Genomic DNA, 21,331 nt, shown 5'->3' on the forward strand with positions numbered 1-21,331 from the left:
TACCCTCTATACACTTAAACTTTATGTTGATTTGTTTACTGTTGAGAGAGAAAACAATGTTGCACATTAAGTTAATCATCTGGGGACCCCCCCAAAATAATTTGAGGACCCCCCTGGGGGTCCCGACCCACAGGTTGAGAACCACTGAGCTAGTTGACAGTGCAGAGAGACATAATTGCCTTCCTTTGATCCATTAGCAAGGGGCCAATTACTACTTATTGGCATCAGCTGCCAGCTGTACACAGAGTCTGACACAATCACCTTCCCTCTGCAGTGCTCTGTCTGTCTCATTTCTCCAAAAGCCCTTGAATATGATTGAAAATGATTAAGGATTACTGTGATTATGGTAAGCTTACATTTCATATCGCATTCACCTTACCTGTAACTTTCAGTACTCCCAGAAAATATTTTTTTGAAAAAAAAAAAAAAAAAAAAAAAACGATTTTTTTTCCCGATCTCCGATCTTATAAAAACGGCCATATCGGCGGCCGATCCGATCACGTGATCGGGATCGGGCAACCCTAGTTACGACCTTTTTTGCTTTACCATTAGGCCAAGTAAAGCTACCTGCTTTCTGGTACTTTTTCAGGAGTTCCCCCATCAAGGTTCTAATTTGGCTGAGTTGATACCAAACATGAGATGTATGCAGTGCATATCTTCATGATGGACTTATTATGGGACTCCATGGATGCTTGCAAATACTGTTGTTGTTGTTTTATTGTCTCCACCAGCCGAAGGCTTGGGGGAGAGTATGTTTTCCCCTCCGTCCGTCCGTCCGTCCGTCCGTCCGTCCGTGTGTCCGTGCGTGCGTGTGTGCGTCCTCGCAGTTTGTGTGCAGCTAATCTCAGTCACCGTTGGCCCAGTCGCTGCCAAAGTGAGCACACACATTCCCTGGATGCCAATCTAGAACCTCTGCCCTAAATTTTTCAAATGGGCTTTTTCTAGCGCCACCTAGTGGCCGATGTTCGCAAGACACATTTCTGTGCACTACTCTTACAGATTTTGTCCAAAAATCCTACAAATCGGTAGGCAGTATCTCGACAGTCATGTGATCGACACGGATCTGTCCGATTTTGCATATTCCATCCTGATTGGCTAAGATTGGCTTCCAAAGTTTGTAGGATTGAGCCGTTTGGAACAAAATGCCTCAAATCCCAAACGCAAAGTGCAATTATCATGAAATCGCGCACACACGTTCCCACTAGGCCGAGGAAGAAATGCCACTTAATTTCTTTTAAATCAGCCTCATGGTGGCGCTATAACAGGCCGATTTGTGGTTTTACCTATAACTCCACCAATCAGTTTCAAGCTTTGTAAGCGCACTCCCTAGAGGCTAAGGATAAACCTTTGCCCTGCATTTTTCACATCAGCCTTTTATAGCGCCACCTTTGGGCCGACTTATGTAAAACACATTTTTGGATATTACTCCTTGAGATTTTATCCAAAAATCACGCAAATCGGTACACAGTATCTCTATAGTCATGTGATCAAGTCCGATCCGTCTGATATTTCATATTCCATCCTGATTGGCTAATATTAGCTTCCAAAGTTTGCAGGATTGCTCCGTTTTTGAACAAAATGCTTCAAATCATCAACGCAGCTTGCGATTACTGTGAAATTTGCCACAGAAATTCCCACAAGGTCAAGGAACAAATGCTACCTTTTTTCACATTGGCCTGTTATAGCGCCACCAGCAGGTAGACTTTAGCAAAACACATTTTTGGAACACAATGCTTCAAATCATGCATGCAGTGTCCGATTTCCATGAAAGATCTATGGTGAAGAACATATGCCACCCTTTTTACATTGGCCTATTACAGTAGCACCACCAGGACACACGGCCTGGTGGAGACCTGTGCTCGGAAGAGCACTGCTTCTAGTTTTGTATCTTCTTCTCTAACCATGATGAATATGCTAATGTACATGTTGGCTATGCTGTTTTCATTATGTGTGCAGAGTAGATAGACTGCAAACAAAATATCTTATAATCGTCCAAATTAAAATCAAATGAATAAAGAATGAAATAAACTGAAAGATGACACTGCAAACAGTAGTGTAGATAGACACTACTGTATTTGCTGATTTGCACTATATAAGAGGAAACTGATCATGAAAACATAAAAAGGGCAGAAGTGGTCTTGTAGACAGGAAAGCATCAATGCGGTGTCAGTCACAAGATCACCACAGACACTGCAAGAGTTTCCTTTCCCCTCTGAGATTGTCAGAGTCCTACCCTGTACATACTGTATAGTGTTTTTACAACTGCAAAGATTTTTTTACTTGCTATTTGTTACGTCCATGAATTTAATACCGGACTTCCGACGTAAACAAGACCGTTAAAGGACTTATTTGGGATGCTCCTTTTAGGCAGGGTTTTTAACTGTACTTGTACTGTACTTTTTTTTTTATTGTATTGACTATACTTGTACTGTTCTACATTTTTTCTAATAAAATATTCAATCAATCAATCAAAGTCAAGACAAAAGCCATTTATCACTGCTTATCGTGATCTACACCAGTGGTTCAAAACCTTTTCATGCGACCCACACAATTTGACAATGTGCCCAATTTGGCGCATAAAAAGTTCTTAAAGTTCCTTGAATTGTCACTTCACTGTCATCTGGGGACCCACCAAAATCATGTGGAAACCCCCCTGGGAGTCCCAACCCACAGGTTGAGAACCACTGAGGTACACTACAGGCTACTCTGTGACCACATCCTCTCCTCTCATGCAGTCCTCTACACCCCCACAGACAGAGCTGCTAGCTCCAGTTTCATATCACAACCTCCACTTTTACACTGACGAGAACATTTCTTGTACTGATAGAAGAGGGTTATCGCAAAACACGTTGTGAGCTTGTACATTGCCTATTTCCACTATTCTTTGTACAACAAAGTTATACACAGTATAGGGCTTAAGTGGTTAACATATGCAGGTTATAGGCCTGTACTCATCTCAAAGCTGTCCCATTATTTCCTTAGGCCTACTGTTCCATAAAAAGAGTTAGGAACATTAAAATCTCCAATTTGAGTAAGATCTCAAGGATCAAGAGAATCTGTCACTGTTAATACACGTATAAACTGAACACAACACAATAAGAATAGTATTGTAATAGTAATATAAATAAGTTAAGTAAGTAAAAATAACTTTCTCCATATTATCCCCCAATTATTCTAAAAATAAATACATGGATTATCCCATCCCAATGCCAATTCTAAAAGATCTAAAACACCTCCTAAAACTTGACCTGTATAATGATGTCTGTCTGATATGCATGCTAAAACAGTGCCCATATTTGGAGATGACTGACATCACTGACACCGCCGCCATGGTAACAGCCGCATGCAGAAACAGTGGCCAAATTTGGAGTTGACCAATTGCTATAACTACAAAGTTACTTTCAATCCCTCATATCGTCGTTGTCGGGTGGAAACCTTGTATGTCCAAAACCGTTTGTTTTGTATTTATCATTTTAAAAATGAATTAAACAAGTGAAAACAGCCGATCTACAAGCACACAACGCCTCGTGGTGCTTGTAGATCTGCTGTTTTCACTCATTTTGTGTGACGGCCTTGTATGATGAAGCAGGGCTTTGCTTTGCGAAAAATCACACCCGTGTGAACTGAGCGGTGGAGTCTGTGCGCGCACGCATGTGTGTGTGTGCGTGCGTGCGTGCGTGCGTGTGTGTGAGTGTGAGTGTGCCTTGCCTGTTCTGGCCTGGCCTGAACAACAGCGCCCCTCCCTTAACATGTGTGGTCAGAAAAGGTACTACACCACAGGCTTGAGGCTACATACAGACCCACCCACATACATACAAACAAACATACATACCTACACACACGGCCACGCTATGGAGACGGTGTGACCACCGCTCAAAAATAAATCAGCAAAATTATTTTTTACAAATGCTGGTTCCATTTTATGCCAGGAGAGGGCAGTACATTCACAGCACATGATGCACAAGTCCTCTCTTCACCACTGTACCATCAAAATCACACCCGTGTGAACTGAGCGGTGGTTCTCCCCCCCCCCCCCCCCCCCCCCGTGTGTGTGTGTGTGTGTGTGTGTGTGTGTGTGTGTGTGTGTGTGTGTGTGTGGCCTGGACAACAGCGCCCCTCCCTTAACATGTGTGGTCAGAAAAAGTACTACACAGGCTTGAGGCTACATACAGACCCACCCACATACAAACAAACAAACTAACAAACAAACATACCTACACACACGGCCACGCTATGGAGACGGTGTGACCACCGCTCAAAAATGTACACATTTGAAACTTGGAGATACGAGGTGTCTGCCCGACAGTCACGATACATGTGCACACACCATAACACAAACTCTACACATAATCGGAGCACATAGGTACAAACAGGCAAGCACTAGTATAAATAAATAACAACATCTAAAATTACACTCCATACACATACATATACAGCAAACACATTGTTCAGCTGGTCAGTAAAGATAATTTCACATGCATAAAAAGGTTTGGTGGTTACATGATAAAGAGAATTGAGCAAAGTAAAAAAAAAGGAGAATTGAGCAAAGGTGGTTACACTTTGGTTAGTTACAGTAGTTGGTTTAATTTCTTCCGTTGTCTCGTGCCAACTGCCAAGAGAAGAAGACACACACAGACATGATGGCTTCAATACAACTGCTGTCAATTATGCTGTTTTTCACCTGGATTTCTACATCAAGTGCATTAGACAGACACAGAAGATGTCCAGGTAAGGCCACAAGTTGATTTAATTGGCTTTATTGACTATTTGGATCTCCATTAGCTACCTTAGCAGTAGCTGTACTCTACCTGGAGTCCTTATCAGGGTGCGGGATCACCATGCAGTTCAATTATTTGTTGATTATTTTGGGGTGTCACCTGTCACGGCCTGATAAGGTTGAGAACCATTGCTTTACTACCTGCTGATGGTGATTATATATAATGATAATCACGCAACTTGGACGGCAAATCACAACCTCCGCCCCTGATTTCTCACATGACCCTCTTCTAGCGCCACCATCAGGCTGATTTTTGCAAAAGACATTTTTGGACACTGCTCCTAAAGATGTTGGCCTAAAATCACGCAAAGCGGTACACAGTATCTCTAAAGTCATATCATTAACATGGATCTGTCCCATTTCCCATATTCCCTCCTGATTCTGGGGAATGTTTTTTCAGGTCTTTCAGTCCGAGTGTATCAAAAAAGCAACTGGGTTAAGCACCGTTGGTCCGACCAGTTTAACATTCACCACATTAGCTTTCACCAGCGTCGGTAGGTTAGCATTTTACCAGGTTAGCATTCACCAGCGTTAGTTTTACTGAGCTGAGGTTAGGGTTAAGGTTTAGGTATAGGCTTTCTCTGCCTCCACGACTTTCGGCACCTCCGCGCAGCCAATCACAAGTTTCTGCTGCCTTAAGCCAGTTGCTTTTTTGAAACACTCGGACTGAAAGACCTGCAAAAAACACTCTCCCCTCCTGATTCGCTACGATTGCCTTCTAAAGTTTGTGCATGCGACCTGACGGTCGCTTATCTCCCAATTAGGGAGTCTTACTGGTATTATATATACAAATTAAAGTATAACATATACTGTATAAGTTGTGAATTTTGATTTCCCACAACTGAGGCTTGTAACAACCTTCTTGAGCAACGCCCAAAATGGTTCCTGAGAACCAGGCTGTGGTGAATGGAAAGAAATGTAGAACCTGTGAAATAAGTTACACATGGGATGGCACATTGCTTAGTTCTTCTAGTGGTAAGGAGACATTACTTTACATGGCACAATTGTTACAGTATAGCGTTCTCAGCTGTACCAGAAGAGAATAGGATATGCAATGTATGTGACCTGAAAGATGTTGAACATGAATTTCATTTCATGTTTTATTGTACTCTATATGATGATTTGAGGGTCCCTTTGTTTGATGTAATGCAAAAACAAAAACCTGAGCTGTTCTGGGAAGATGATGGACAGAAGTTAAAATGGTTGTTTAATTATGAAGTCTTTAAGACGACACATTTTGTTTCTAAAGCCTGGAGTAGAAGACAATCTCAGCTCTTCAAATAGTAGCTTGAGTGTTAAAGTTGGTTATGTGTTTGATCATTGTTTGTGTGAATTGTTATGTCGGTGAATTGTTTTTTGTTAAATGAAATGTAAAAGTGTCCTGTAAGTCCATATGGGCTGGGCTTCCTTGGAAGCATGACACTAAATAGTACTGGAGTGTCTGTGGCATTGGGAAAACTACAGAGTTTAAAACCACCATCACCCTGACTAAGAACCAACCTAAGGACCACTGCTGTGTTGGGTGGGGATATGGACTAAGATTAGTGCTTTGGTAATCTCTCGAGACAGCCTCAGAGACAGCCTCAGAGTCGCTACGACAGACCGATAGGTGTCGCCCTTTCTTCTTTGACGATGGGTTCCCAGATTGGTGCTTTGGTAACACTTGCTGTTATCCCACTGTTTCTCAACAAATAGTCCACAGACTACTAGTGGTCCAAACAAAGAGCTCTTATGAACTGTGTGCAACCGATAAATTAATTATTAATGACTTAAATACATTTGAGTTGTGGTTGCATTCTCGTCATCACTGTGAAATTGACTTCTGTGTATGTCTGCTTAATAGAAGGACCCCGTTTCTTCAGGCTTGTGGACCCCCAGGACCAGGGTCGAGTTTGTGTGGATGAAGCAGACGCTGACACACTGAAGAGCCATCTGACCACCATCTTCCTCCCCATCCTCTACATCATAGTGTTTGTTGTGGGCCTGCCTGCCAACACCATGGCTCTGTGGGTGTTTCTGTTCAGGACCAAGAAGAAGCATCCATCAATGATCTACATGGCCAACCTGGCTCTGTCTGACGTGCTTTTTGTCATCTGGATCCCCCTAAAGATCGCTTACCACTTTAATGGAAATGACTGGATCTATGGAGAGGGGCTGTGCAAAGTCCTGGTGGGGTTCTTCTATGGGAACATGTACTGCTCCATCCTCTTCATTGCCTGTCTGAGTGTACAGAGGTGCTCTCAGGCACTTTCCGAGCAGAAAGGGAACAACAAAGTGGCAATTGGTGTCTGTGTGTCCATCTGGGTTTTCATCTGGACCACCATTCCTCTATACCAGTATGATCACACAGTTAGAGTCATAGACCTCAATATTACCACCTGCCATGATGTTGCCATATGGGACTTAAATGACAAATTTGCTTCTCTCAAGTACCATTATTACTACTTCATGTTAATGGCCACAGTTGTGTTTCTTATTCCTTGCATAGTGATTGTTGTGGCCTATGTCCTTATGCTCTGGTACCGAAAGGCGGCGGCGGTACGTAACGTTAACAGAGCAGCCAGTAACATAATGTTGGTGATTTATTACTATCTGCTGAGTATTGGCGAGACAAATAATGGATATGGTTTCTACATCACCACTCTGTGTTTGGCCAGCCTTAACAGTTGTCTAGACCCCTTTATTTACTACTTTGTGTCAGATGACTTCAGAAAGCATGTGAAGAACACACTGCTTTGTAGGAGCAGGAGAACTGTAGAGAGGTTGGAGGCTGTGGAGAAACACTGCAGGAATAACAAATCCTCGTCTGGGAATACGGACAGCAGTAACTGACTCCTGTTAATCTAACAGATGAGAGTGAGGACTCTGGGAAGACACTAGTGTACTACAGTATATGGGATGCTGTCGATTGTGTACTGTCTGACCTTCCGACCAGTCTGACCCACTGATACTGTTATGTAGGCTACACTTTGACACACTGGAGAAGAATACATATAGACTCTCCTTTCCTGCTCTCCTGATACTGTGTGATTTATTGGTTACTTCCTTTTTTGCTTCACCATTAGGCCAAGTCAAGCTACTTGCTTCCTGGTACTTTTTCAGGAGTTCCCCCCATCAAGATTCTAAGTTGGCTGAGTCGATACTAAACAAGAGATGTATACAATGCAGACTGGTTGGTCAGAGAGAATCACCAATATCTTCATGATGGACTTATGGTGGGACTCCATGGATACTTGCAAATACTGTTGTTGTTGTTGTTGTTGTTGTTGTTTTATTTTGTATCTTCTCTAACCATGATGAATATGCTAATGCTAATGTAACTTGTTGGATATAGCTGATGTTTTCATTGTGTGTGCACAGAGTAGACTGCATACAAAATATCTTATATTTTCCAAATTAACATCAAATAAAGAATGAAAGAAACTAAAGGACTCCAGCATGATTCTGCAAACAGTAATGTACCGCAATAGGCTTATTAAACACAACTGTACTTTCTGCTTTGCTCTTTAAGAGGAAACTGAACGAAAACATAAGGGTACGTGGTCTTATCGACAGGAAAGCATCTGCGGTATCACAAGATCACCAAAGAGAGACACAGCAAGAGTTACTTTTCCCCTCTGAGGCTAGGAACTCCGCTTTCCCCCAGGGTGTTGGAGCCCAGCCGGCCTTGGTGTGGGAGAGAGAGAGAAATGAGGTGAGCCACAAGACAATGAGGACATCATATTCAATCCAACAGCATTCCATAATCCAATCCATAAGCTTCAAAATAATTACAAAGCCAGGTGAGCCACAAGGTAGTGAGGATATCAGGTTCAATCAGCACTGCTGTCCTTCCACATGTGACAGAGTGTTGCCTGCTTGCTGTCTGGCTCCAACTGACTGACCAGCTACCTGGGAGCTGGTGAGTAATTAAGATGATTGTCGGATGGGCTGCAGGTGTAAAACCCAGTTACCTATGGGCTGTAATACATGGACGGGGTAGTATAGGCTACTCCCTGTAGCACCTCCCAAACAGTCAAACTCTCTGAGCGGACTGGTTCTCTTGGTCTGGTGTTGCGTAATGAACCTAGAGTTTCTCTGGTCTGAGGCAAGACCTGGCCAATGAGAGTCGGAGCCTCGGAGGAGGGGGTGGGTCTAACGAGACAGCAAATCAGCAGAATTGAAAAATCTATTTTAATTTGCAATGATCTACTATATCGTTATACAAAAAGCATATATCGTACCGTTGTGGCTTTGTATCCTATCGGTATCATTTTGCGGTATCAATGCAGTACCGGTATCGAATTGTTTTGCAGTGCAAATAATTGATTGTATGGAAACTAAGTATTTGTGCCTTGTATTTAGCAATTTTAAGAGGAACATTTTAAAAGAGGGGTTTAATTACTTTTCCATTCCATATTGGTCTATCGATAAATGTGTGTAATCTCTGTGTTCATGTCAAGGTGTGGGTTTGTCCATATGTGTTTTAATATATGTCCATGTATTTGCTAAGGAATCACAGTGTTTACTTATTTATATCCATAATAATAGGCAAATTGTAAACCTCTCAGGGCTTCCATTGTGAATCAACATGAATTTATATGCCTCAACCCCCAGACGGACTTTATATATCAATTTCTTTTGCACTAAAATATTTTTATACAAGAATCCATTTAATGTAGGCCTATGGGAGACCTTAGGGATGAGGAAAAACTATGTTGTGTTTGGTTCTACCTCCGGGAGGGGTATCTCTGAAAGTATTTCTATTTTTGGGTCTTAAAGGGTTAATTAAAGGTCCTTGAATTGTCACTTCACTGTCATCTGGGGACCCACCAAAATCATGTGGGAACCCCCCTGGGGGTCCCAACCCACAGGTTGAGAACCTCTGAGGTACACTACAGGCTACTCTGTGACCACATCCTCTCCTCTCATGCAGTCCTCTACACCCCCACAGACAGAGCTGCTAGCTCCAGTTTCATATCATATACGGATATACCACCAACACGCAACCTCCACTTTTACACTGACGAGAACATTTCTTGTACTGATAGAGGAGGCTTATCGGTTATCGCAAAACACGTTGTGAGCTCTTACATTGCCTATTTCCACTATTCTGTGTACAACAAAGTTATACACAGTATAGGGCCTAAGTGATTAACATAGGTTATAGGCCTGTACTCATCTCAAAGCTGTCCCATTATTTCCTTACTGCTCCATAAAAAGGGTTTGGAGCATTAAAATCTCCAATTTGAGTAAGATCTCAAGAATCAAGAGAATCTGTCACTGTTAATACACATATAAACTGAACACAACACAATAAGAATAGTATTGTAATAGTAAATATAAATAAGTTAAGTAAGTAAAAAGAGCTTTCTCCATATTATCCCCCAATTATTCTAAAAATAAATACATGGATTATCCCATCCCAATGCCAATTCTAAAACATCTAAAACACCTCCTAAAACTTGACCTGTATAATGATGTCTGTCTGATATGCATGCTAAAACAGTGCCCATATTTGGAGATGACTGACACCGCCGCCATGGTAACAGCCGCATGCAGAAACAGTGGCCAAATTTGGAGTTACTTTCAATCCCTCATATCGTCGTTGTCGGGTGGAAACCTTGTATGTCCAAAACCGTTTGTTTTGTATTTATCATTTTAAAAATGATTTAAACGAGTGAAAACAGCCGATCTACAAGCACACAACGCCTCGCGGTGCTTGTAGATCTGCTGTTTTCACTAATTTTGTGTGACAGCCTTGTATGATGAAGCAGGACTTTGCTTTGCGAAAACATTTACACATTTGAAACTTGGAGATACGAGGTGTCTGCACGACAGTGACATATACTGTGCACACCCCATAACCCAAACTCTACACATAATTGGAGCACATTATGTACGAACAGGCAATGACTAGTCTAAATAAATCAAAAATTACACTATACACATATGTACATATACAGCAAACATATTGTTCAGCTGGTCTGTAAAGATAATTTCACATGCATCAAAAGCTTTGGTGGTTACATGATTAAGAGAATTGAGCAAAGTTAAAAAAAGGAGAAATGAGCAAAGGGTAGTTAGGGTTAGGGTAGTTGGTTGGTTTCATTTCTTCTGTTGTCTTGTGCCAAGCGAAGAAGAGACATACAGACATGATGGCTTCAATACAACTGCTGTCAATTATGCTGTTTTTCACCTGGATTTCTACATCAAGTGCATTAGACAGTACATGTCCCCCAGTTAAAGGTAAGGCCACACGTTGTTTTAATCGTGTTTTCATTGGCTTTTTTGTTTATTTGGATCCCCATTAGCTACCATCTTAGCAGCAGCTGTACTCTACCTGAAATGAATAAAGACAATTACTGCACAAAAGGCCTAATCAACAAACTATAAGCGTGTTATAAATCAAATGTATTATTATTATTATTATAATTAACTATCCTCTAATAACTGGTCAAACATTGGCCAAATTGTCATAAGAAAGAGGCAAGCATTAGACAGAAGATGTCCAGGTAAGGCCACAAGTTGATTTAATTGGCTTTATTGACTATTTGGATCCCCATTAGGTACCTTTGCCACAGAACCATGCAGTTCAATTATGTGTTGATGATTATTTTGTGGTGTCACCTGCACTGGCTGATAAGTTTGAGAACCACTCTTACCTGCTGGCAGGGACATGCTGGGCCCCTGATTCAGCCCGGGAAAAAGAGTTGTAGAGGCCCTCATTGCGTGCTATAGAGAGAGAGAGCTCTCTCTATAGCGCTGCTGCTACTCAAAGATTTGCCATTTCAGATCATGACAAGTGACAAGCCAGTGGGCCAATTACATGAGTTATATTTCGTCATTGTCGGGTGGAAACCTTGTATGTCCAAAACCGTTTTAAAAATGATTTAAACTAGTGAAAACAGCCGATCTACAAGCACACAACGCCTCGCACCACGAGGCGTTGTATGCTTGTAGATCTGCTGTTTTCACTACTTTTGTGCGACAGCCTTGTATGATGAAGCAGGGCCGTTTTGTGAAAAAATGTACACATTTGAAACTTGGAGATACAAGGTTTCTGTCCGACAGTGACAATTTACTTTGTTGGCCGCCCAGCCCCCAAAATGGAACGAAGGGCGATTTTATTTCTTCTTTTTTTCTAATGGCCGGCCTGGACCAGCTGACTATGAACCGGCTGTTCGGGAGTTGTCCCACTTTTCCCATTGGCCAGCACGTCCCTGCCTGCTGATGATGATTGTATATAATGATAATATGATTATATTATATTATATATAAACAAATTAACGTATAACGTATACTGAATAAGTTGTGAGTTCCGGTTTGCCACAACTGAGGTTTCGTAACAACTTCTTGAGCAACACCCAAAATGGTTCTTGAGAACCAGGCTGTGGTGAATAGAAAGAAATGTAGAACCTGTGAAATAAGTTACACATGGGATGGCACATTGCTTAGTTCTTCTAGTGGAAAGGAGACATTACTTTACATGGCACAATTGTTACAGTATAACATACATTTTTAGTAATGGAGTGTCTGTGGCATTAGGAAAACTACAGAGTTTAAAACCACTGACTAAGAACCAACCTAGGGACCACTGCTGTGTTGGGTGGGGATATTGACTAAGATTAGTGCTTTGTTAAAACTTGCTGTTATCCCACTGTTTCTCAACAAATAGTCCACAGACTACTAGTGGTCCTGTGAAATTGACCTTTGTGTATGTCTGCTTAATTGAAGGAAAACGGCATTTCCTCAGGCTTGTGGACCCCCAGGACCAGGTCCTAGTTTGTGTGGATGAAGCAACCGCTGACACACTGAAGAGTCATCTGACCACCATCTTCCTCCCCATCCTCTACATCATAGTGTTTGTTGTGGGCCTGCCTGCCAACACCATGGCTCTGTGGGTGTTTCTGTTCAGGACAAAGAAGAAGCATCCATCTGCGATCTACATGGCCAACCTGGCTCTGTCTGACGTGCTTTTTGTCATCTGGATCCCCCTAAAGATCGCTTACCACTTTAATGGAAATGACTGGATTTTTGGAGAGGGGCTGTGTAAAGTCTTGGTGGGGTTCTTCTATGGGAACATGTACTGCTCCATCCTCTTCATTGCCTGTCTGAGTGTACAGAGGTACCGGGTTGTGGTCGACCCTTTTTCTGAGCAGAACAACAAAGTGGCAATTGGTGTCTGTGTGTCCATCTGGGTTTTCATCTGGATCACCACCATTCCTCTATACCAGTATGATCACACAGTTAGAGTCAAAGATCTCAATATTACCACCTGCCATGATGTTAATGCCATATGGGACATATACAATCTATTCGATTCTGTCAAGTACGCTTATTACTACTTCATGTTAATGGCCACAGTTGTGTTTCTTATTCCTTGCATAGTGATTGTTGTGGCCTATGTCCTTATGCTCTGGTACCGAAAGACGGCGGCGGTACGTAACGTTAACAGAGCAGCAAAAAAGAACCATCGCAAAGCTTTGGTGTTGATGGTGACGGTACTGGTGACATTCCTGGTGTGTTTCATCCCCAGTAACATAATGTTGGTGATTTATTACTATCTGCTGAGTATTGGCGAGACAAATAATGGATATGGTTTCTACATCCTCACTCTTTGTTTGGCCAGCCTTAACAGTTGTCTAGACCCCTTTATTTACTACTTTGTGTCAGATGACTTCAGAAAGCATGTGAAGAACACACTGCTTTGTAGGAGCAGGAGAACTGCAGAGAGGTTGGAGGCTGTGGAGAAACACGGCAGGAATAACAAATCCTCTGGGTCTGGGAATACGGACAGCAGTACCTGTTAATCTAACAGATGAGAGTGAGGACTCTGGGAAGACACTAGTGTACTACAGTATATGGGATGCTGTCGATTGTGTACTGTCTGACCTTCCGACCAGTCTGACCCACTGATACTGTTATGTAGGCTACACTTTGACACACTGGAGAAGAATACATATAGACTCTCCTTTCCTGCTCTCCTGATACTGTGTGATTTATTGGTTACTTCCTTTTTTGCTTCACCATTAGGCCAAGTCAAGCTACTTGCTTCCTGGTACTTTTTCAGGAGTTCCCCCATCAAGATTCTAAGTTGGCTGAGTCGATACTAAACAAGAGATGTATACAATGCAGACTGGTTGGTCAGAGAGAATCACCAATATCTTCATGATGGACTTATGGTGGGACTCCATGGATACTTGCAAATACTGTTGTTGTTGTTGTTGTTGTTGTTGTTGTTGTTTTATTTTGTATCTTCTCTAACCATGATGAATATGTTAATGCTAATGTAACTTGTTGGATATAGCTGATGTTTTCATTGTGTGTGCACAGAGTAGACTGCATACAAAATATCTTATATTTTTCCAAATTAACATCAAATAAAGAATGAAAGAAACTAAAGGACTCTAATGTACCGCACTAGACCACAACTGTACTTTCTGCTTTGCTCTTTAAGAGGAAACTGAACGAAAACATAAGGGTAGACGTGGTCTTATCGACAGGAAAGCATCTGCGGTATCAGTCACAAGATCACCAAAGAGAGACACAGCAAGAGTTACTTTTCCCCTCTGAGGCTAGGAACTCCGCTTTCCCCCAGGGTGTTGGAGCCCAGCCGGCCTTGGTGTGGGAGAGAGAGAGAAATGAGGTGAGCCATAAGACAATGAGGACATCTTATTCAATCCAACAGCATTCCATAATCCAATCCATAAGCTTCAAAATAATTACAAAGCCAGGTGAGCCACAAGGTAGTGAGGATATCAGGTTCAATCAGCACTGCCGTCCTTCCACATGTGACAGAGTGTTGCCTGCTTGCTGTCTGGCTCCAACTGACTGACCAGCCACCTGGGAGATGGTGAGTAATTAAGATGATTGTCGGATGGGCTGCAGGTGTAAAACCCAGTTACCTATGGGCTGTAATACATGGACGGGGTAGTATAGGCTACTCCCTGTAGCACCTCCCCCAGTCTTAGGCCTGTGACAAACACTCAAACTATCTGATAGTCGGGGGATATCTTTAGAAATAGTGTCAAATCCTGGAATAAATTCCTTACCAAAATAATTCTTCACCAATGTGTTTGTAAAGGTGTCTAGTAACACATCTCACAAAGACTGAAATTCAGTTTCCCTAGGAAAATCTTTGACAGCTAGGGTAATTCTGGGTCTCATTCACTCACTATACACTATACTATAGGGGAAGAAATCACTCCCAAAAAATATGCTTTAAGTGGGATGTGAGGGGTCTAACTAGGTGTTTTTAATTATTCTGAATCCATTGCAAGCATTTGTTTTGCACCAAAAACATTCCTTGGGCTAGAAATGGACCCCCATACCACTGTGAAAAGTGATGACTCATCACTAAACCATCATTTTATGGGCTGTTTTTAGCCCAATGAATGTTTTTTGTGCAAAACAAATGCTTGCAATGGATTCAGAATAATTAAAAACACCTAGTTTGACCCCTCACATCCCACTTAAAGCATATTTTTTGGGAGTGATTTTGTTCCCTATAGTGTGTGCCAGCGGCTACGTCATTGTAGTCCTTAGCGGCCATTTCTTGTGACAAAACACAGGTGTTTCAATTGTTTGATTGCATAGAACTAATGCTATAGTCTAATCAGAACACCTGTGTAAGGCTGTGTTGTCACAAGAAATGGCCGCTCTTAGAACTACATTTGGCACACCCTATAGTATAGTGTATAGTGAGTGAATGAGACCCAGAATTACCCTAGCTGTCAAAGATTTTCTTAGGGAAAATGAATTTCAGTCTTTGTAAGATGTGTTACTAGACACCTTTACAAACACATTGGTGAAGAAATGTTTTGGTAAGGAATTTATTCTAGGACTTTTTAAGATATCCCCCGATTATGAGCGACTGGTTCTCTTGGTCTGGTGTTGCGTAATGATCCTAGAGTTTCTCTGGTCTGAGGCAAGACCTGGCCAATGAGAGTCGGAGCCTTGGAGGAGGGGGTGGGTCTAACGAGACAGCAAATCAGCAGAAACAGAAAATCAACAGAAACAGTGGAGGGAGGGGGCACTCAGCCAGAGCTCTTAATTGCTCCCTTTTAACTTCAAAGGGGGTTGTGCACACCTCGTTAGTGATCTCTCTAATCAATGAAAGCATCAAAGACAACAACCTGTTTCATGCCTGTCATAGAGGGGAGGGTGGAATGTTTTTGTGTACACACAAGTCAAACACAACCCCTCCCACCAGATCTCTTGTGATTTCAAATCTCAAATCCCCTCCCCTTTGAAATCTCAACACAATTGGACAATGTCAGACTCAAGCTCCAGCGCAGAGTCTGAAATCAGGCTAGGTTGAGGCATATAAACTATAGGGATGTAATGATATAGTACCGTAACTCAATTGAAAAATCTATTTTAATTTGCAATGATCTACTATATCGATATGCAAAAAGCATACCGGTATATCGTACCGTTGTGGCTTTGTATCGTATCGGTATCATTTTGCGGTATCAATGCAGTACCGACTGCAACGCAGTCGGTATCGAATTGTTTTGCAGTGCAAATAATTGATTGTATGGAAACTAAGTATGTGTGCCTTGTATTTAGCAATTTTAAGAGGAAAATTTTAAAAGAGGGGTTTAATTACTTTTCCATTTCATATTGGTCTATTGATAAATGTGTGTAATCTCGTGTTCATGTCAAGGTGTGGGTTTGTCCATATGTGTTTTAATATATGTCCATGTATTTGCTAAGAAATCACAGTGTTTACTTATTTATATCCATAATAATAGGCAAATTGTAAACCTCTCAGGGCTTCCATTGTGAATCAACATGAATTTATATGCCTCAACCCCCAGACGGACTTTATATATCAATTTCTTTTGCACTAAAATATTTTTTATACAAGAATCCATTTCATGTAGGCCTATGGGAGACCTTAGGGATGAGGAAAAACTATGTTGTGTTTGGTTCTACCTCCGGGAGGGGTATCTCTGAAAGTATTTCTATTTTTGGGTCTTAAAGGGTTAATTAAAGGTCCTTGAATTGTCACTTCACTGTCATCTGGGGACCCACCAAAATCATGTGGGAACCCCCCTGGGGGTCCCAACCCACAGGTTGAGAACCTCTGAGGTACACTACAGGCTACTCTGTGACCACATCCTCTCCTCTCATGCAGTCCTCTACACCCCCACAGACAGAGCTGCTAGCTCCAGTTTCATATCATATACGGATATACCACCAACACGCAACCTCCACTTTTACACTGACGAGAACATTTCTTGTACTGATAGAGGAGGCTTATCGGTTATCGCAAAACACGTTGTGAGCTCTTACATTGCCTATTTCCACTATTCTGTGTACAACAAAGTTATACACAGTATAGGGCCTAAGTGATTAACATAGGTTATAGGCCTGTACTCATCTCAAAGCTGTCCCATTATTTCCTTACTGCTCCATAAAAAGGGTTAGGAGCATTAAAATCTCCAATTTGAGTAAGATCTCAAGAATCTAGAGAACCTGTCACTGTTAACACAGATATAAACTGAACACAACACAATAAGAATAGTATTGTAATAGTAATTAATATAAATAAGTTAAGTGAGTAAAAAGAGCTTTCTCCATATTATCCCCCAATTATTCTAAAAAATAAATACATGGATTATCCCATCCCAATGCCAATTCTAAAACATCTAAAACACCTCCTAAAACTTGACCTGTATAATGATGTCTGTCTGATATGCATGCTAAAACAGTGCCCATATTTGGAGATGACTGACACCACTGACACCGCCGCCATGGTAACAGCCGCATGCGGAAACAGGTGCCAAATTTGGAGTTGACCAATTGCTATAACTTTGGTTAGTTACAGGTGTTGGTTTCCTTTCTTCCGTTGTCTCGTGCCAAGAGAAGAAGACGCACACAGACATGATGGCTTCAATACAACTGTCAATTATGCTGTTTTTCACCTGGATTTCTACATCAAGTGCATTAGACAGAAGCTATCCAGGTAAGGCCACAAGTTGATTTAATTGGCTTTATTGACTATTTGGATCCCCATTAGCTACCTTAGCAGTAGCTGTACTCTACCTGGAGTCCTTATCAGGGTGCAGGATCACCATGCAGTTCAATTATTTGTTGGTTATTTTGGGGTGTCAACTGTCAGTGACAGTCTGTCACGGCCTGATGAGGTTGAGAACCACTGCTTTACCTTACCTGCTGATGATGATTATATATAATGATAATCACGCAACTTGGATGGCAAATCACAACATCCGCCCCTGATTTCTCACATGACCCTCTCGGTACACAGTATCTCTAGTCATATCATCAACATGGATCTGTCCCATTTCCCATATTCCCTCCTGATTCGGGAGAATGCTTTTTTGCAGGTCTTTCAGTCCGAGTGTATCAAAAAAGCAACTGGGTTAAGCACCGTTGGTCCGACCAGTTTAACATTCATCAGGTTAGCATTCACCAGCGTTGGCAGGTTAGCATTCACCAGCGTTAGTTTTACTGAGCTGAGGTTAGGGTTAAGGTTTAGGTTTAGGCACCTGTGTAAGGCTGTGTTGTCACAAGAAATGGCCGCTCTTAGAACTACATTTGGCACACCCTATAGTATAGTGTATAGTGAGTGAATGAGACCCAGAATTACCCTAGCTGTCAAAGATTTTCTTAGGGAAAATGAATTTCAGTCTTTGTAAGATGTGTTACTAGACACCTTTACAAACACATTGGTGAAGAAATGTTTTGGTAAGGAATTTATTCTAGGACTTTTTAAGATATCCCCCGATTATGAGCGACTGGTTCTCTTGGTCTGGTGTTGCGTAATGATCCTAGAGTTTCTCTGGTCTGAGGCAAGACCTGGCCAATGAGAGTCGGAGCCTTGGAGGAGGGGGTGGATTATTCACTATCGGAGTGAATTTCGGAGCACGCAAATAAAAAAATCAAACTCACGTTATGTCAGTCACGTTTGCACACTGCCGCCCGTTTCGCGCACCACTCTGTCCCTTGCTCTCTCTATCTCTCTCTCTCTCCTTGCCCTGAAAAACGCATTTCGCAACGAAAAACGCAGCAGTGTGCAACCAGCTTAAGATTAGTGCTTTGGTAACACTTGCTGTTATCCCACTGTTTCTCAACAAATAGTCCACAGACTACTAGTGGTCCTGTGAAATTGACCTTTGTGTATGTCTGCTTAATTGAAGGAAAACGGGGGCGTTTCCTCGGGCTTGTGGACCCCCAGGACCAGGTCCTAGTTCGTGTGGATGAAGCAGACGCTGACACACTGAAGAGCCATCTGACCACCATCTTCCTCCCCATCCTCTACATCATAGTGTTTGTTGTGGGCCTGCCTGCCAACACCATGGCTCTGTGGGTGTTTCTGTTCAGGACCAAGAAGAAGAATCCATCAACGATCTACATGGCCAACCTGGCTCTGTCTGATGTGCTTTTTGTCATCTGGATCCCCCTAAAGATCGCTTACCACTTTAATGGAAATGACTGGATCTATGGAGAGGGAATGTGCAAAGTCCTGGTGGGGTTCTTCTATGGGAACATGTACTGCTCCATCCTCTTCATTGCCTGTCTGAGTGTACAGAGGTGCTGGGTTGTGGTCGACCCATTTTCTGAGCAGAAAGGGAACAACAAAGTGGCAATTGGTGTTTGTGTGTCCATCTGGGTTTTCATCTGGACCACCACCATTCCTCTATACCAGTATGATCACACAGTTAGAGTCATAGACCTCAATATTACCACCTGCCATGATGTCAGTGCCATATGGGACATAAACAATCCATTCGATTCTGTCAAGTACCCTTATTACTACTTCATGTTAATGGCCACAGTTGTGTTTCTTATTCCTTGCATAGTGATTGTTGTGGCCTATGTCCTTATGCTGTGGTACCGAAAGAAGAAGGCGGTACGTAACGTTAACAGAGCAGCAAAAAAGAACGATCGCAAAGCTTTGGTGTTGATGGTGACAGTACTGGTGACATTCCTTGTGTGTTTTGTCCCTAGTAACATAATGTTGGTGATTCATTACTATCTGCTGAGTATTGGCGAGACAAATAATGGATATGGTTTCTACATCCTCACTCTGTGTTTGGCCAGCCTTAACAGTTGTCTAGACCCCTTTATTTACTACTTTGTGTCAGATGACTTCAGAAAGCATGTGAAGAACACACTGCTTCGTAGGAGCAGGAGAACTGCAGAGAGGTTGGAGGCTGTGGAGAAACACTGCAGGAATAACAAATCCTCTGGGTCTGGGAATACGGACAGCAGTACCTGTTAATCTAACAGATGAGAGTGAGGACTCTGGGAAGACACAAGTGTACTACAGTATATGGGATGCTGTCGATTGTGTACTGTCTGACCTTCCGACCAGACTGACCCACTGATACTGTTATGTAGGCTACACTTTGACACACTGGAGAAGAATACATACAGTATGACTCTCCTTAACCGATACTGTGTGATTTATTGGTTACAACCTTTTTTGCTTTACCATTAGGCAAAGCTACCTGCTTCCTGATACTTTTTCAGGAGTTCCCCCATCAAGGTTCTAGGTTGGCTGAGTCGATAACAAACAAGAGATGTATACAATGCAGACAGGTTGGTCAGACAGAATCGCCAATATCTTCATGGTGGACTTATGGTGGGACTCCATGGATGCTTGCAAATTCTGTTGTTTTACTTTGTATAAGCAAGATGAATACTGCCTTACAAAGGCAGAGTGCAGTAACTACGTACAGGAATTTCACTCAAAAATGGGTTGAGAGGTGTCAGCCAAATGAGATACAGGCACATATGTGATTGTGATATTAAACTGATTGTATATTCTGTTCTTGAGGTAAATGTTCATCCCCCAATATCATGAAGGCTAATTTGAAAAAATTGGGCGACACAAATAAGTTGGTGTGTCCGAAAACGTAGTTACTGCACTCTGCCTTTGTAGGGCAGAATATGCTAATGCTAATGTAACTTGTTGGATGATATAGCTGATGTTTTAGAGTAGACTGCATACAAAATATCTTATATCTTAAATTAACATTAAATAAAGAATGAAAGAAACTATAGGACTCCAGCATGATTCTGCACACAGTTATGTACCGCACTAGGCTTATTAGACACAACTGTATTGCTGCTTTGCACTATGAGGAAAACATAAGGGCATAGGTGGTTTTATCGACAGGAAAGCATCTGACTCTGAGGTATCAGTCACAAGATCACCACAGAGACACAGCAATAGTTTCTTTTCCCCTCTGAGGCTATCAGAGCCCAGAGCAAACAAAACAAAATTGCCAGGTCAAATGTACCGTATCGTATATGCTATATGGTTTAATTAAGTAGTTAAAATGGAAAGGTGTGTTGGAGAATAACAGCCAATACTGAGAAAAGAGAGTATGTCCCTCACACTGACTGACAAACATGAGTTCATGTTTGTGCAGACCTGCAGAGATGGTGGTTGCAGAGAGGCAGTTGTTCTTTGCAATTAAGGCAAATGTATTATGGTTAGGTAGAAGGTGGGACATAAGCCATTTATTGCTACTTAACATGAACTACACCAGTGGTTCTTAATTTCTGACCAGTTTTTGTAGTATCGCATAAAAA

General features: G+C 41.9%; 3 protein-coding genes across 3 annotated transcripts; all 3 read left to right on the forward strand.

Annotated features, from left to right (window-relative positions):
• Positions 1-6,649: 6,649 nt before the first annotated feature.
• LOC308299192 (proteinase-activated receptor 2-like) lies at positions 6,650-7,609 on the forward strand (the record flags this gene model as incomplete). The annotated part of the gene is made up of 1 exon (XM_080742910.1): positions 6,650-7,609. The coding sequence occupies exon 1, from the start codon at positions 6,776-6,778 to the stop codon at positions 7,607-7,609; it is 834 nt and encodes a 277-aa protein (XP_080599036.1). The 5' UTR covers positions 6,650-6,775.
• Positions 7,610-11,263: 3,654 nt separating this feature from the next.
• On the forward strand, positions 11,264-13,569 carry LOC308299193 (proteinase-activated receptor 2-like; the record flags this gene model as incomplete). Its single annotated transcript, XM_080742911.1, has 2 exons — positions 11,264-11,271; positions 12,513-13,569. The coding sequence occupies 2 exons, from the start codon at positions 11,264-11,266 to the stop codon at positions 13,567-13,569; spliced, it is 1,065 nt and encodes a 354-aa protein (XP_080599037.1).
• Positions 13,570-16,667: 3,098 nt separating this feature from the next.
• LOC308299194 (proteinase-activated receptor 2-like) lies at positions 16,668-20,012 on the forward strand (the record flags this gene model as incomplete). The annotated part of the gene is made up of 2 exons (XM_080742912.1): positions 16,668-16,710; positions 18,928-20,012. The coding sequence occupies 2 exons, from the start codon at positions 16,668-16,670 to the stop codon at positions 20,010-20,012; spliced, it is 1,128 nt and encodes a 375-aa protein (XP_080599038.1).
• Between the last annotated feature and the right edge of the window lie 1,319 nt (positions 20,013-21,331).

This window comes from Nannobrachium achirus (assembly GCF_963921795.1).
Source record: "Nannobrachium achirus genome assembly, chromosome: 15".
NCBI classification, from domain to species: Eukaryota; Metazoa; Chordata; class Actinopteri; order Myctophiformes; family Myctophidae; genus Nannobrachium; species Nannobrachium achirus.